Below are 18,885 nucleotides of genomic sequence, written 5' to 3' on the forward strand. Positions count from 1 at the left end.
CGGAGGGAATAATATGGAATTTTCAAGGACCTGTATCAATGTTTGTTTATTTTCAAAAACTCCAGGGCCTTGAAAATTTTTAATCAGATTCACAAACTTTCAAGGATTTCAAGGACCTGTGGGAACCCTGTAAAAATGTATCATGCCAATTACATAATTAAAAAATGAGAATCCAATTCAGAATTAAAATCAGTTCCAATTCAGATAAATATATAACATCAGTTGCTCAAAGATGAATCCAAGCGGTGCATACCTGACAGCAGAGAAACGCACAGCAGCACATTGGAGATCTAGTCCAGAGCTCCAGAGACGCAAAACACAATTCTACAAAGGTTTTCAATCTTTCTCAAAATATAAGTGACTTATGTGAAATTGAGACCATTTTACTAATAACAGGGAGACCTTTAGAATGATACTAAACATCAAAGGGTATTAAGGAAAGCGAAAGCAAAGGTTTTTTTTTTTTTTTAGGATGCAGTCAAATGTTGACAAAAGAGATAAGTTTTCAGCTGTCACTTGAAGCAATCTTTGTGAATAGAGACAGTACAAAGTGCTTACATCAGGCTCTAAGGCTGGACTTATGATGTGACTGACATGTTTTGCTTAAACGTACGGACCACTTTCTAACAGGACTTGTGGGCAGAGCTGCTGAATTCTGTGTACTGGTCAGAAGTCAGAAGGGTTTTTTTTCACTCCAGCACTAAGTCATATTAAAATGGCCTATTAAGCAACCCATTCACAGGGGAGGATAATTCTACTTTAGACCCATAACATAGGGGACAATATAGCTTAACCCTGGAAAAAGATACTTTGTGAACAAGAGACATGTCCTCCACCTGCAGTCACTGAGCACTGTCACTCTCATCTCGTAACACTTTCCCTGTTACTCGTGTACCAGTTGTCCTCTTGGAGTAGCATGGTCACCACTCACCTGGGCATTAGGGGGCATGATTAATTACAATTATTTATAGCGGCTGACAGTAATAACTGTAGCAGAATTAAATTGCCATCAGCTGATCTTTTCGTCTAGCGAACATTCAGTGTAAGTTCATATCAACTCTAAGAAAGGATATTTCCGTGGCCACAGAAAATACTTTCCTATTAATGCATTAGAGCATGTAACGAGGGTCAAAATCGTAAAGAGACATTAATTTGCAAGGCAGAACCAGAAACTCATGTAATTTGTGCACACAACCTTTATTAACTAAACGCTAACACACATAACTAATCTAAACAAACAAACGAATAAACATACACTCACGCGTACATACAAAGGGGAGCTAAAGTGGATGAATGAAGCCATTAGAGAAAACAGAGAATGCAGTTATGGAAAGAGTCAGTTAACCATCAGCAGTAAAACCGTTTATAACGGGGTCTATAACTTATACTAAACCTCTGTTTTGTTTAGTTAAATGTACGATACTTGCATTGCCTTGGTCGTTGACGAGTGTCCGGATGCAGTCTCGGATGAAAGTCTGGATGGTTTCAAGGTTTTGGACTTGAGATCATGTTCTTCCGGGTTGAAGAGTGATGAATTCCAAAGATGTTCTGACTCAGTGGTGATTGGGAGTTTCTTCCCAGGCAGAAAGTGAAAAAGAACAAAGAAAAAGATCTGCTGAGATCCAAGGATCTTTGGTTGAATGGAAAGTCAAAAACTGGTGCAAAAACTTAAGTGTTGCTGAGGAGCTCACATCCTCCTCATCCTCTCAGAATCTAAAAGAACCGCAGACTGCAAGGTGGGCCACTGATATGAGAGCTTTATCTGATATAGAGGTCACTCCTTTCAGGTGTCAAAGAGCCAATGGTGTCTTGAACTTTTGGAGGGAAAGTTTACGACCATTTGTCTCCTAGCATTGTAATTTGCATATGTAACTGGATCAGAAGTTGATATACAAACTAGTAAAGATTCTTAGAACACTAATATGTTCCATAGGTATCAACATATAATATACACTCTCTATAATATACACACAATTAGATCATCCAAAGTCGAAATGATAGAGACCAAACATGGTATAAATTTTACGATGAAATCTACGGAGAGTTTTATAAATGAGACCCCAGATCACTGAAAGTTGACTTGGAAGTGTCAAGAACTCAACTTACTATCCTTACATTTTGTGGTTATTACATCTTAAGAAGATCATTCTAAAGGTCTCTGTGCGATTGGTAAAATGGTCCCAAATTCACAGCAGTCACTTATATTATGACAAAGATTGAAAACTTTAAAAAAAATACTGTTCTGCTGCTGAGGGGTGTCTCCCCCTCAGGGTTTGTGAGAATGTTTCCCTTCTCAGGCCAAAAAGGTCTTTTGTTTTTACAACCGATTTGAAGATTTCTTTGTTTCTGGTGTAGGTATATAAGCGAAGTGACATTATAGTCATTTGGGATTCTGTAACCAGAACACACCCACACACAGTCTCTGGAGCTCTGCACTAGATCTCCAACATGCTGCTGTGTGTTTCTCTGCTGTCAGGTGTGCGTCTCTTAGATTCATCATGAAGGAAAGAAAGAGAGAAGAACACAAGAATGTCAGTATTTCACATCAATTAACCACAACCTAATAAGAATCAAAAATCTAAACTTAAACACGCATCTAAATAGTGGTAAACAGTTGCTTGCATTGGTTTTGTTGTTGAACAAGAGTTGTGACGCGGTATACAACAGAGGTTCTTGATGAGTTCTTTAGGAGTGAGCTGGAGGTTTTCCTCTGGTTCTTCTGAAGATAGAAATGTCCACAGCGCAATTGACGAAAGTTACTTGAAGATAAAAACTGCCAGAAAATCAAACTTGAGGAGAGTTTTGAAGAAGAAGGGTTTTGAGCAATGATTAGTCTGAGTAGGGACTTTTGATAGACACCCACTTTTTTGCCCATTTGCGTGTTTATTGCTGGTCTGGAGAGTTGGTGCAGTTTTACTTCAAAGCATAGTAGAAATTGTATGATGCATTTCATGATCACATAGTGTAGATCATTGTTTGAGGAATAAAGAGAAGATCATTTTGATGCCAAGAAAAAACCTCTAGAAGATATTAAAGCAGAGATACACTCATACACCTGAATATAAGCGTTTAGAGTCTAACTAATACTAATAGAGAGTTGTAACTAGGCTAATATAATAGTATAATATAATATACCAGATACATTTATAACCGCTTAATTATGGTCTAAATAAATAAAATGTCTTTATGTGTGTGCGTGATGTGTATTGTATTTGTGGAGGTAATTTCTCTTCTCTTCCGGGTTTTTGCATACAAAGTGACATCATAGTTCCACCACTCTATACAAATAATAGTAATAGTGAAATAATAGGTAGTCCACTGGTCTAGTCAGGCCGTTAGTGCCTGGCACCGGGGGTCATTTACTTATCTTTGGAATGTGTTTGAAGTTCGATGGGGAGACCAGAGAGTTGATCTGTTTAGCATCTTCTTGATAGTGGGGGAAAACCATTGGCAATTTAGCACCCATATAAATGTAGAATATGGGCCAGGTCTGTAATTTATATGTAAATGTCAAAAGGCTTAAAGGGTCTCTTAAAACATAGAGCCCCAACGGTCATCAATGATCCTGAGCAGATGCTACACAGTATAGTTGTTTGTTTTGTTCTTCACACAGGCTATGGGAATGTAATCTCACTGCTCAGTCCTGTGGAAGTTTGTCTTCAGTTTTACAATCCTCAAACTCAAACATCCTGAGAGAGCTGGATCTGAGTAACAATGACCTGAAGGATTCTGGAGTGAAGCTTCTTTCTGATGGACTGAAGAGTCTAAACTGTCAGCTGGAGATTCTGAGGTAAATGGTTTCAATAAAATAAATAATTTACATGTGAACAGCTCATGATCCAGTGTTTCCAATGTCTTTCTGGATTTGAAAATGCAACATGCATCAAAAAAAAAAAAAATTATATAAAATATATTATATATTACGCGTTAACGCAAATTCATTTTAACACCACTAATTTTATTAAAGTGCGATTAACGCAGCACGCATTTTCTGTTTGACCCGTGGCCTAGCCCGTAGTTGGAGAAATGGATGGAGATTTTACATGCAACGAAGATGAAGAATTTAACATGCAAGTATAGCTGAAATTGCATCACAGCTATTGTCTATTCAGTCACTATTTCATATCAATTCCATTGTCTGACAACAGAAACACTAAAATATATAAATAAAAACAGTTTTATTGAGAATTTAGCTGCATCAAAATGCAGTATATGGGCACAGAGAGGCAAACAAATGTAATAAATAATAAATTTACATTTTGCATGTTCAGAAGAAATGGTATGGAAATGTAAACATGAAAAAAAGAACATTTTTACAAGTGTTTAATAGACATGGACAAGTTTTTTGCAAAACATCTATGATCTTTGAAACGTCTTCATGCTCTGTTAACCCTTTTAAACCGGCTGTGTCGGCGCCGACACATAAGACCAAGCTGTATTCATTTTACCATAACTCTTCTACCGTTTGCACTATCAAAATAATTCAAATTGCTCCTGACAGCAGACAACATGCGCTTTTCGGCAATATATGGCTTATTACGGTAATTTCTTGCGCTCCGTCAACAAATGACGGCAGATTTCCGGGAGAGCGGGAAGGGAGAATTTGAATGGAGAGATAGGGAGCGTGGAGTTTGTTATTGCATAAAATAATAAACAAAATGAACAAAAACATGGTCAAGGAGGAGTAAACAGCATAAGAGTCGATTAGGATGATTTTTGATGAGACTTTGGGAGCAGGCTGAGTGAGACTTTTTCACATGTGGTATGTGCGTCGCTATAATGAGTCCGTGCATGTAAATGAATGGGTGCATGCATGTGTAAATGTGTGCGTGTATGAACAAAAAAGCCTCCTGAATGAAAACTGTGCAACCCAGTGTCCCAAAAATACTTGTATATATGTATTATAGTTGAATTTTGAAGTAAGAAGTGTTGGATTATTTCGATCATGATTTTTCTCTTTTTTTTTCTAAATAAAAAACAGAAAAATTATTCCGTTTTTTTTTTATTTTTGTCTATTTAAATTCTGTTTACAAACTCAAAACACAAGATTAATGGTCAAGAACTGTACTTTTTTGAAAGCCATTTGTTTTCTGAAAAAAATGACACCTTGCACTTGAAAATAGCACATTCTGTTAGAATTTTACAGTCAAATAAACAAAATGTGTGAAAATGACCTATTTTACCCTTAGGTTTTAAAGGGTTAACTATGGTTTCACTAATAATAAAAATACTGTATATTGCATAAATCATCCAAATTTGTCCATGCCCATGTTGATTAGAGTATTAAAAACTTGAAAATGATTAATTTAAGGTACATTTAGAACAGATAAAAATGTGCGTTTAAGTTGTGATTAATCGCGAGTTAACTCATGACAATCATGCGATTAAATATTTTAATTGATTGACAACCCTAATATATAAATATATATATATATGTGTGTGACCCGTTCTGGCGGAACGAGTCGGAAGTCGCACGGACTAATTTTGAGCTACAGGCAAAAGAAATGAAAAATGTCAGTTTTGGTCAAATTTGAGGTTTTCACAAAAATGAGTTCATTAAGCCCTCTTCTAGTGATCCCAATGCTAAAATTATCTTTATTTTGTGCGTTTTCTGAGAGGAGTACCTTTTTCTCTGCGCACTTCTAGACGGCTGCTGCTGCTTCTCACCACAAGTTGTAAGTCTATTGTTGCAAAGCGCAGCATTCCAGCTTTGTGAATATTCATATCGAATTCTCCATGACATGAGTCCAAACCAGTGAAATATTATTTTTAAACCCATGCTGATGAAAACAAAACGATCGCGCTGACTGACATTTACATTTAATGGTTGGGGGGAAATCTGATGTGTAACATTATATTTGATCCATGCATTACAGTAGGTCTTAATATAGATCTGTCTCAAATTGAGACTCTCAATGCTAATCATACATTAAAAGAAAAGATGGAATCACTTGCTGCTCTTGATTAAACTACTGTTTATTTGCATCTTTGTTCTTATTTTTAATAACAAAGATAAAATAAAAATAGCTATATTGTGATTAATAGTATAGTAATTGTTATTAAGAAAATAATTGGAGGAAAATATGCAACGTTGCTTGGTGATTTTGCTTTGGAATCTTTAACTCGATTTTTTTTCAAAAACAGATCTGCTGCCTGTATTGCCTTCAAACCGCTGTAGCTCAGTCATTTTTTATCCGATTCCAACAAGCCATATATCATTTTGAAGGTATTTTACTTGAGAATGTGAAATTAAAAAGAACTAATTTTAGAAAATTTGCGCACTCCGACTCATTTTGCCAGAACCGGTCACACACACACATATATACAGTATTTCACAAAAGTGAGTAAACCCCTCACATTTCAGCAAAAAATTTAGTATATCTTCTCAAGGGACAGTACTACACAAATTAAGTAGTCAATGTGCAGCTTGTATAGAAGTACAAATTTACTGTCCTCTAAATATAACTCAACATATAGCCATTATTGTCCAAATAACTGGCAACAAAAGTAACAAGGGGCACCATTGTTATCTAGCACTGCCTTAATCCTCCTGGGCATGGAATTCACCAGAGCTGCACAGGTTGTTGTTGGCATCCTCTTCCACTCCTCTATCTGCTGTTGGATGTTAGACACATGGTGCTTCTCCACCTTCTGCTTGAGGATGCCCCACAGGTGTTCAATAGGGTTCAGGTCTGGAAACATACTTGGCCACTCCATCACCTTCACCTTCAGCTTCATCAGCATGGCAGTTGTCATCTTGGTGGTGTGTTTGGGGTCATTATGTTGGAAAACTGCCCAGTTTCTGAAGGGAGGGCATCATCATCTGCTTCAGAATGTCACAGTGACATTCTCAATGAACTGCAGCTCCCCAGTACCAGTAGCACATGATGCTACCACAAGATGCTTGACTGTAGGCAAGATACAATTTTCTTGGTACTCCTCACCAGGGCGTCACCACAAATGCTGGTCACTATCTGAGCCAAACAAGTTTACCTTAGACTCATCAGACCACAGGACATGGTTCCAGTAATTCATGCTCTTGGCCAGGTTGTCTTCAGCAAACTGTTTGCAGGCTTTTTTGTGAGCCAGCTTCAGAAGAGGATTCCTTCTGGGACGACGGCCATGCAAACCGACTTGTTGCAGTGTGCGGCGTATGGTCTGAGCACTGACAAGCTGACCTTCCTCTTCTGCAACCTCTAAAGCAATGCTGGCAGCACTCATGCATCTGTTTTTTGAAGCCAACTTCTGCACCTGATGCACAGCACAAGGACTCAACTTCTTTGATCGACCCTTGTGAGGCCTATTCCGAGTGAAACCCGTCTTGGAAAGCCTCTGTATGACCCTGGCCACTGTACTGTAACTCAGTTTCAGGGTGTTACCGAACTTCTTATAGCCTAGGCCATCTTTGTGGAGAGCAACAATTCTAATTCTCAAATCCTCAGAGAGCTCTTTGCCATGAGGTGCCATGTTGAACATCCAGTGGTCAGTATGAGAGAATTGTACTCAAAGCACCAAATTTTAACTGCTCTAAAATAAGATACACAAATTTGTACAGTCCTGTCAAGCAGACAAAAACATGAACATGATGAATAGGACATGTGGCTTTGCATGGTTAAATGACGTATAGCTGTTTTCACGTAGGGTGTACTCACTTTTGATGCCAGTTTTTTGACAATAATGGCTATACTAAAATGATTGCCGAAATGTGAGGGGTGTACTCACTTTTGTGAGATACTTTATATTAGGAATGGGCTAATGAGATTCTGACGGTATGATAACCTTAGATAAAAATATCATGGTTTCACGTTATCACGGTACTGCAATTACACTTATAAAATATGTTATTTTTAAATGTCTGGGTAAAAAACAAAGTTTTTTCCACTGAACACAATATATTTTATTTTTAAGAAACATACAGAACATTTTGGAACAGTAAACATGTCAGGCTAAATAATTAAAATAAATGATTGAATTCTTGTTAATTAAATTAAGTGCAGTCACTTAAGTGAGCCTAAACCTGCAGCTCAACAATAAACAGAACATAAATAAATTATTTTCTTTAAAAAAAAAAAAAAAAAAATCCTTGTAAATGAAGAAAAAACAAAAACAATTCAGTCACTTAACCTAAACCTACAGCTCAATAATCAAAAACATAAATCAAAACATAATTTCTGTAAAAAAAAAAAAAAAAAAAAAATGCAGTCATTAAACCTGCAGCTCAACAAGATTTTTGGAGACATGCTCACTTTCTACACATTCATCTTTCAGTCCAAGTTATGAGCGGTGAGGTACAAAGATGTGTGCACATACACATAAGGAGATTGCGCGATTGTGTCATACACACACACACACGTCTCTCTAGTCCGTATAACACTCAAACCGTGGCAAAGACACCTGAGAGCCAGCAGTTTGTTTGTTTTTTAAATGACGTGATTTTGAACAGATGTAAACAATGGCAGGAGGCTTAAAATTATAGACATGATACCAGCTAAATTTAATTATTGTACTAAATCGCAGAAACGCAGTACTTTAGTCTGATATTCCCCGCTCTGTGAAGTAACGTGAGGGAGGAAACTAGTTGACGTTAGCTAGTTAATTAGCCATCCCTGCTAAAAAAAACAATAGAAGCCCAATAGAAACCATCACAGAAATTCCAATGGTTTCGCAGGAATAATTCATGGCTGAAATTATTATAAATGTGTGAAAGATGTCTGATTGTCATGTGAACTATTGCTGTGTTTTCAGATTGTCTGGCTGTATGGTGACAGAGAAAGGCTGTCGTTATGCGTTTTCAGCTCTGAGTTCAAACCCCTTACACCTGAGAGAGCTGGATCTGAGCTACAATCACCCAGGAGATTCAGGAATCAAACTGCTCACTGAAAAACTGGAGGATTCAACTTGCTCATTGGTCAAACTGAAGTATGTCCAGCAGAAAGATTTTAGATTTTACTAATTCAACTCCTCAGTGGCTGTGTACTATACATATGCTATACTATACTACACATACACACAAACACACTTTACATATATAAAAAACTTGTCAACGCTACCGCTTGACTTTTATTAATACAATAGCTTCGATACCAAATCACTACATTATATTTCTCAGCAACTAGGGGGTAAAATTGCTGTTTTTGAAGTAACTAAACTCAGCTTTACTGTTTGTAGAAAGATGCACAGACTCAATTCACGCATGCAACTTTCATCCCTCTGTAGTGAATTTTCCTTCGCCAACCTAGGGAGTCGAAATAGTGTAGTGATGGGTACTCGCGTCACCAATGACGTTATGATATTTGGATCACCTGACACTTAAGGTGTGGTTATGAGTACATCAAATAAGAAAGATTGGTGGGATCTCTAACTTCTAGAACACAAGGAAGACACAAGTATAATAAAATAGATTTTATTAACAAAAGATAGACGAGAGTAATCAACAACTGCTAAATTAATACCATAAACGAAAAAGGAATAAAGTGCATAAGATGCCTAAAATACAAGTGATTATGTTGGGTTGTTGCTATGTCAGAGCTACGTTATTTGGAAAGATAAAATGTTGCTACTCTGAAACAAATAACGTGAAGGACCTTATTATACATCAAACAAATACGTGAAAAATAATATACTGATAATACACAACAATGCCAAGGTCTCTGGAAGAGGTTTGGATAAATGATAGTTATGTTATCTGTGGTTGAGTGAGCAGTCCGGTGGTGGTGACTTCTTCCACTGGTTGTGCTGGTAACAATGCAGGAGTAGTGCATCCATAGAGCAGGAATCCATTTCAACAGTCTTGAACACAAAGCACTGTAGGATGCTGATCTCCTGGAGCACCAAAGGGTCCTAAAATCTGGAACATGCAGATGTTGTCCTGGAGTAGGTGCCGAAGGTCCTTAGCCTGGAACACGCAAGCAAAAGTACCTTGAAGTGAAGGTTTGCTCACCGGAGCTTAACCTTTTTTACAAATGTCTGTGTCTTCTGCGTCTCTGGGCTAGAGACTCAGAACTTGGTCAATCCACTTTGTCTCTCTTGGATGGAGACTCAGGACGTGCTGCATCTGTTGTTGTCTCGCTGGATGAAGACTCTAAACGTAGAATATCTCTCTCCTCACAGGCTGGAGTCGTATCTGTTGCTGCCTCACAAGCTGGAGACTCAGGACTTGGTATCTGTTATTGCCTCTTCCCGCACGGGCCAGAGGCTCAGAACGTCAATGTTTCTGTCTCTCAGGATGGGAGACTCAGAACGAGTGTATTTGCTAGTTTCTCTCCTTTGCAGGCCGGAGACTCAGAAAGGTGTATCTTCTATTGTCTCTCTAGATGGGAGACTCAGAAGGAGCGTACCTGCCACTGTCTCTCTGGATGTACCGGGGACTCAGAACGGAGTTTGATCTGTTACAGTCCTTTCCTTGACAGGACTCAGACTCAGAACTTCGGTGTTTCTGTTAGTGTCTCTCCCTTTCGGGATTCAGAATCAGAGCATGGATGATCTGTTTCTATCTCCTACCATGCAGGCTGGAGACTCAGAACAAGGAGTGTCTTTTGGGAAGGTACCTTTATCTCTTTCCGATGAGGAGGAGATTGCAATCTGGCGCTTTTCCATTTCCAGGCTGTGATTGGCTGTTTCCATCAGAGTGGGGGGACACTGTGTGGCCCACCTTTCTTTCCTCATGTGGAACTTATTTGCATAGTCCAAACACACATTTAGAAAAGTGTCACTAAAATTTTACCGATGCATTAATTACTTACTGAACACCAGAATACCTTTGGCAATGTTATGAACACATTAAGTCCAATCATGATGGAAGAAGTTTGAACTATCATGCATGCATTAATTTGTCCATTAACAGCTGAGTTTGTGTAAGATGTTGCAATACACGTCGCTGTCACTGAGGAATACTTATTTCTCTGAATAAGTAAAAGATGTGTGTTGTAGTTTGCATCAGTTTAAGGTTTGAGAACATAGTTATGAATGAGTTTGGATGGAACTCTGAGATCTCTCGTTGTTTCACTCACTGCTGCTGCATCCAGAGATCCTAAGGAATTTGTATGGTGGTCACAGTTAAAAAAAACTTAGGGATCAGTCTTTTGGTGGGTGAAGGGCAGAAACTGCATTTTGACCAATGAGAAGTCCTGTCCTTCCCTGGCTTTGTACCAAAGGTCTTCTTCTTGCCCTCTAAGAGGTGTCTGGCCATTGTCCTGGCATCTTTATCTGATGGCGTTGGACAGTTTGCTTATGCTAGTCCACCAAGATCCAATCAAAATGTAGCAAACCTTTGTCCACTATTGTGGTCAGAGAGGGGCCCTGCCATAAACTGGGCCCTGGAATGTGCTGTCCACTACATCTCTCTCTCTCTCTCGATAAGTATTCAAACTAATGCTATGATTCATGTATTCAAATATCTATCTATCTATCATCAATAGCAAAGCCTAGCAGCTAGCCTAGGACATGCTAAATCATTGTAAAACAATTTGTTAAAACATGATAGCAATGTGATAATATTAGCAACTGCACAGCAAGACCCTAGTACCCTAGTGTTCGATACATTGATATGACAATATCAGGAGGCCTAATAGGAGGCCCTTCATAATGCAGAGCTCAACTGTCTGCTCTGCCTGTAGTTAGCAATGATTCTACAATATGCAGTGTTTCATAAACAGCTGTTTTACTAAATTCTGCTGAAATAAAATTTAGTGCAGTCCCGTATCGTGACTTTGCTGGCGATACACAGCCCTACTAGCAACCAGCGCATGTACCCTAGCAACTGCACAGCAACACCCTAGCAACCACCTTGTATACCTTGGTAATCACATAGCAACAGCCTAGCAACCACCCCAATTTACCTTAGCACTTGCATAGCAACAGTTTGCTCAATGATTGAATGTGTCTCTCTGTGTGTGTGTGTGTGTGTGTGTTTTCTAGTGTAGATCATGGAGGAGAATCCAGGATTACAGCAGGACTACGCAAATGTACGTCTACACGCTCACACACACACACACACACACAACACCACAACACACACGTATGTCACTTACTATTTTTAATCATTTTTTTCCCTCGTGGGGACCGCAGGCCGGACCATACAATGTCAAAAATTTAAGGTTTTACTATCCTTGTGGGGACATTTGCATGGCCGTAGCCAGGTTTTGAAATTTAGTGAGGTCTTTTAAAGAATTGTGCTATAATAATCCCTACAAATACAACTCATTATATACACTATAAACACTTTAAAAGAGACAGACATATAGATGTTTGCGAACGATACTGTATTGTCTCTGTTTTGGAGGGATGATCAATTTTAAATCATACCCTATTTATTTTTATTAACATTTGTTAATACTTTACTATGGGGTGGATAATTTTATCAGTTGCTTATTATTCATGCAACAATACATTTTACTGTTATAGTTTATTAGTAATCACTGCTGTATAGATAACCTTTTCTAGTGTTCTTATGAATGTTTTTAGCATGACTATGAATATATTACTACTATTATAAATGACATAGCATAAACTTCTTCATGGCTAGCGTTTGCATAGGCTAGTTACTTTCATTCTGTAACCTACTTGTTCTACAAGATCTGTGTACTAGTGTTAAATGCTGTTTTTGACAGCGTTGATAACGTTTCTGACAGATGATATCATGATTTTTTTTTTTTTGCATTTGCCTTGCCGAATGTCGTATCCTATCAGCAATAAAATGTCCACGGGCTTTTTTGATCACTGTCAGTTTAAGTGCCGGTGATGCAGTGTTGCCAGATATTGCTATTAAAACAAATAAGATATCGCTGTCCCTAAACTGCAACTTCCCACTTTATTAACTTTCTAAAGTGGAAAATTAAGTGGAAAAGACAAGTCCAAAGATGCTTATAATTGCTGGATCTGGCAACACAGGCTGAGCCCGCACCCTCACTCACAACCCTCTCAAGCCTCGTTCACTCCGGCAGCGTCCAGCAAAGATCATTTTCATATAACGTACACTACACATTCTTGCAAACTGTCTAAACTGAATTATACATGTCACACAGACATTCATATGAGGAGTTTTAAACAGCAAATTAGTCATTCAGAGAACAAATTTTGTTTTTGAACATCGGTGACTTCATATCTGGCTACGGGCCTGGACATTGGTCCCCACAATGTAGCAAAACAAGTACACACACACACACAGCTGTAGTGATAGTTATAAATGTCTCTGTTCTTGTATTCAGATGCCTGTTTTCTCTCACTGGATCCAAACACAGCAAACACTCAACTCATTCTGTCTGAGGACAACAGAAAGGTGACGTGTATGAGAGAGAAACAGCAGTATCCTGATCATCCAGACAGATTTGATGTTTATTCTCAGGTGTTGTGTAGAGAGAGTGTGTGTGGACGCTGTTACTGGGAGCTGGAGTGGAGTGGAGATGGTGTGGACATATCAGTGTCATATAAGAGCATCAGCAGGAAGGGAGAGGGTTTTGAGTGTTTGTTTGGATCTAATGATCAGTCCTGGAGTTTGATCTGCTCTCCCTCCCAATGCTCATTCAGACACAATACAATAAAGATTGATCTCCCTGTAAAGTCCATCAGCAGAAGAATAGGAGTGTTTGTGGATCACAGTGCAGGAACTCTGTCCTTCTACAGCGTCTCTGACACAATGAGCCTCATCCACACAGAACAGACCACATTCACTCAGCCACTCTATCCTGGGTTTACTGTTTATTATCATCAATCATCAGTGAAACTGTGTAGATGATTCAGAATAGACTGACAAGAGATTCAACCTATAATGCTTTGAGCTGCATGATGAATCAGTAACAGTGAGATGTTATATCTCTTCATGACATTAATACTCCAGATGAAATTCTGTCACTGAAATAACATGTCAGAATAAATGTGTCATAAATCCTCATATAGACCGTAAGATCAGTGTGTGATTGTGTGTGTGTGTGTTGGTTTTGGTATGTAAACTGGTGAAAAGACCTGGTAATCCACCAACACTATAAGGACATTTGGGACATAGAAATTATAAGGACTTTCAAATTCGTAGATTCATCTCTTTGAGCCTCAGGAACAAAAATCTCCTGCTTTTTTGGGAATGTCCTTTTAACCTGGTAAACCAGTTTTCTGGGGCCTCATTTATAACCGTTGCGCACAAAAGCTGCCCTAAAGAGGCGTACACCTCTTCCTACGCAAAAGGTGGGATTTATAAAAACAAACTTGATGGGAAAATTTGTGCACCTGCATGCAAACTCTGACCCATGCGTAGTTTGGCGACACCCGATGGTGAGTTGAGGGACTGACGCCAGATGATGGAAATGAAAGATATTGAACTTGAAAAGTTGTTTATAGATCCCTATTAACATAAACAGACAAATCAGTTAATCCTCATTATGCGTCTTAATCATAAATACCAGCATGTTCACAATACCAATTTAAATAAATAAAAGGCAATAAATAATAAAATAAAAGTACATCAACTGAATTTCCTTAACTTTCATTTTCTAATGATCTCAAGGTGTATGGGTTTACCACTCATTGTCTGATTTGTATGGCAGGGTGTAAAGGATTGAATCTGATCGCTGTAAACATAAATTCTGCAGTGACACTTCTGCATATAGTATTGCATGATGGATGCACTGGCATTGCTGGAGGACTATGTCAATGCTAGACTTATGTAAGGATCCACCCGCCAGCCCAAAAAGCGGAATCCAGCGGCCTGGTCGAAGGTTTAATGCATGTTCGGTCTTTTACTTGCGCCTCTGAATTTATCAGGATTTAGTTTTCGATTTTGGTCTAGCTCCGTGTTCAATCTGACTCCAATTTCAAGTGATCATTCAATTTAGGCAATATTAAAAACTGATCACAAATATCGATTGTATGTTAATTTAGATATTTGGTTATTCTGGAAATCCCATACTTTCAATTATTCATTCATTAGCGACCCAGTGTCGCCAGTTCTATACTTACTCAGAGGATACAGGGTGATTTATAATACCTTTAAGTATGCCACACCCTGTAAGCAAATAACAAAAAGTGTATTTTTTCCTATAATCACGAAAACTGTATCTTGTTAAGTCAGTGGCAGTCAGCAATCAGAAGATCCCTAAAGATGTGCCCCATGGTCCATTCAGTGGTACTTCAGTATGATCTGTCCTGGACGCAGATTTGTGGAAACACTAGACTACAATTCTAATATAGTAGAAAAAATTATTTCAGAAAAGATCATTTATTATTAGTCACGTAAATTTGTATCATGCCAATTACATAATGAAACAATCAGAAGCCAATTTAGAAAGGATAGTGCAATTGTGAATCACATTGTAGCCGCGTGGCAACCCTGCTCCTGTACATAGATTCTGTGGCTATATGGGAAAAAGCCAAGTGATCTATGCAGGAGACAAACAAATTTAACAGAGTCACACATGTAACCGTTATCCTAATTTAACACAAGACACATGGCCTAAATGCATAGCATCTACAACCTTTTACCTAAGTATTCCAAAGAACACTTACAGCAAAGCAATCATGTGTTTTAAAGAATAACCTTAACTAGCCTATGTGTACATGTAGTAGCACAAACAACTATACTGTGTTCTATGGGCACAATGTGTGTGACACAATTACACTTTTGAATAAAAATGAAATGCATACCTGACCTTAGAAAATACATAGTATGAAGTGTAGAGACACACGTCACACTATGGGCTGATCTGGCTACAGAATCGCAATGACTGATTTGCAACTTTCCCTTAAATACTACCAGAACAAAAACAAAGAAATCTTTAAATCAGTTGTAAAAACAAAATACCTTTTGCTCCAGGGTCGCACCTGGCAGGACAGAGATAAACATTCTCACAGACCCCTAAAGAGGGACACACCCCTCAGCAGAAGAACACAATTCTACAAAAGTTTTCAGTCTTTCTCATAATACAAGTGACTACTGTGAAATTGAAACCAATTTACCAATCGCACAGAGACCTTTAGAACGATACCAAACATGAAAGGGTTATGATTATGAATTCTGAAGATACAGTAAATGCATGATATAAGCATAGCAACTTAAGTTCTTGACATTTCTCTGTCAACTTTTAGTGACCTGGACCATGTGCCCATGTGCCCAAATAAGTATTTGATCCCCTATCAATCAGCAAGATTTCTGGCTCCCAGATGTCTTTTATACAGATAACGAGCTGAGATCTCTTAAAGTGAGTGCTCCTAATCTCAGTTTGTTACCTGTATAAAAGACACCTGTCCACAGAAGCAATCAATCAATCAGATTCCAAACTCTCCACCATGGCCAAGACCAAAGAGATGTCCAAGGATGTCATGGACAAGATTGTAGACCTACACAAGGCTGGAATGGGCTACAAAACCATCGCCAAGCAGCTTGGTGAGAAGGTTACAACAGTTGGTGCGATTATTCGCAAATGGAAGAAACACAAAATAACTGTCAATCTCCCTCGGTCTGGGGCTCCATGCAAGATCTCACCTCGTGGTTTCAATGATCATGAGAACGGTGAGGAATCAGCCCAGAGCTACACGAGAGGATCTTGTCAATGATCTCAAGGCAGCTGGGACCATAGTCACCAAGAAAACAATTGATAACACACTATGCCGTGAATGACTGAAATCCTGCAGCACCCGCAATGTCCCCCCGCTCAAGAAAGCACATGTCCAGCCCGTCTGGAGTTTGCCAATGATTCAGAGGAGAACTGGGTGAAAGTGTTGTGGTCAGATGAGACCAAATGAGATGAGATCCAGCTCTTTTGCATCAACTCAACTCGCCGTGTTTGGAGCAGGAGGAATGCTGCCTATGACCCCAAGAACACTATCCCCACCATCAAACATGGAGGTGGAAACATTATGCTTTGGGGGTGTTTTTCTGCTAAGGGGACAGGACAACTGCACCGCATCAAAGAGACGATGGATGGGGTCATGTACCGTCAGGGCCAGGGCATTGAAGCCGGCCAGAGCATTGAAAATTGGTCGTGGACGGGTATTCCAGCACGAGAATGACCCCAAACACACAGCCAACAAAGGAGTGGCTCAAGAAGCAGCACATTAAGGTCCTGGAATGGCCTAGCCAGTCTCCAGACCTTAATCCCATAGAAAATCTTGCCGAGTTGCCAAACGTCAGCCTCGAAACCTTAATGACTTGGAGAGGATCTGCAAAGAGGAGTGGGACAAAATCCCTCCTAAGATGTGTGCAAACCTGGTGACCAACTACAAGAAACGTCTGACCTCTGTGATTGCCAACAAGTACTAAGTCATGTTTTGTAAAGGGGTTAAATACATATTTCACTCATTAAAATGCAAACCAATTTATAACTTTATAATTTCTTTGTTGTTATTCTGTCTCTCACTGTTCAAATAAATCCACCATTAAAATTATAGTCTGATCATTTCTTTGTCAGTGGGCAAACGTACAAAATCAGCAGGGGATCAAATAATTTTTTCCCCCACTGTAAATGCTAATTTGGGGTGTATGTTTCTGCTTAAATGTTTTAGAGTGAAGGTATCAAAGTCTTTTTCAGACGAGTCATTTTAAACACCACAAAATAATCTGTTTTACATCGTTTAAAGACATACCCAGGATTATTCATCTCCCGCAGACTGGCTGATGTCCAGTCTGTGGAAGATAGTTTTGCTCGGCTGGCTAGGCACCATACCTTTTAGAAGGTGGCTGGGGCAATGGAGGGCTGCCACATCAAAATTAAATGTCCTGATGGTCAGTCCTAGAGAAAATGCAAGTTGTTTCCATCTGTTGTGCCTCAGGCAGGAGCATTTCATTGACATCTTTATGGGATATCCAGGCAGTGTGCATGATGCACGGATACTGAGAAACAGCCCCATCTATGCTAGAGGAACTTACCCTCCACCAGGGTATTTCACCTTAGCTGATGGTGGCTCTCCACCATCAACCAGTGGATCATGACTACTTTTTTCAGGTAAATGTACTAAATCCAGAAAACTCTGATGTAGTTGCACTGATGTGTAACTTCACTGATGTGTACAAATCATAAAATTGCTATATTTTCAACTGCATAGCATTTAACTCATCATTGTCTCCGTCCCCAGCCCTGATTCCTGATACAGACACTTCCCCGAGTGAAAGTGACCTGTGACTTTTGTGTTCTTTTAGTTAATTTTTAACTTTACTTGCCTTTACACTATTGTAATCTCTTTATTTCATATTGAACAGAAGTGTAAATATGTATGTAGGGATGTCACGATTAACCACGAGCCGGTTGAAAATCAATTAAAATATGTGACGATTCAAATCGGTTGAGATGCTAAACAAATCGCGATTCAATTAGGGGTTGGAGTTTATATGAATGCATGTCTGAGGGAAACTTACTGTCTTTAGAAAAGTTTAGATGGTATTTTTTCTTTTCATCTTGCCTCTGGTATAATGCATATCAAAGTGCAGCGCTGCTTTGTTTACAGCTGAAACCAAGGAAGCGATTTAAGCGCCACCACATTTAAGCGTCTCATTCCGCTTGTCTGCTGTTTCTGTTTCATAGATATTTTTCATGTATAGTTTCACAAAACTGAAGTCAGACCATTCTGTTTTTGCTTTAAATTTCGAAATTATACAATCTAATTTAGATTAAAAACTGCTCATGTTGCATGTATGCAGCATCTTTGGATCATGATTAAAATGCAGTGGTTGCCTCTCATTTTAAATGGAAAGAGCACAGTTAAGTCGTGACGTATTGTCAAGTATGGTGACCCATACTCGAAATTGGTGCTCTGCATTTAACCCATCCAAGTGCACACACACAGCAGTGAGTAGTGAACAAATGCACACACACACACACACACACACAGTGAACACACACCATTGCCAGCACCCGGGGAGCAATTAGGGGTTCAGTGCCTTGCTCAAGGGCACCTTAGTCATGG

General features: G+C 38.9%; 1 protein-coding gene across 3 annotated transcripts in view; it reads left to right on the forward strand.

Annotated features, from left to right (window-relative positions):
- The window catches only part of LOC131538587 (NLR family CARD domain-containing protein 3-like), a 30,933-nt gene extending 16,477 nt beyond the window's left edge, over positions 1-14,456 (forward strand). The window contains exons 5-8 of one of the 3 annotated variants that reach the window (XM_058772497.1): positions 3,614-3,790; positions 8,746-8,919; positions 11,917-11,963; positions 13,206-14,456. In XM_058772497.1, coding sequence (XP_058628480.1) covers positions 3,614-3,790; positions 8,746-8,919; positions 11,917-11,963; positions 13,206-13,732 — 925 coding nt within the window. In that variant the 3' untranslated portion in view covers positions 13,733-14,456. Of the gene's footprint in view, positions 1-3,613; positions 3,791-8,745; positions 8,920-11,916; positions 13,156-13,205 lie in introns of those variants that run through there. The other 2 variants (XM_058772500.1, XM_058772498.1) reach the window with 2 other exon arrangements.
- Positions 14,457-18,885: the final 4,429 nt, after the last annotated feature.

Source organism: Onychostoma macrolepis, chromosome 04 (assembly GCF_012432095.1).
Source record: "Onychostoma macrolepis isolate SWU-2019 chromosome 04, ASM1243209v1, whole genome shotgun sequence".
Classification (NCBI taxonomy): domain Eukaryota; kingdom Metazoa; phylum Chordata; class Actinopteri; order Cypriniformes; family Cyprinidae; genus Onychostoma; species Onychostoma macrolepis.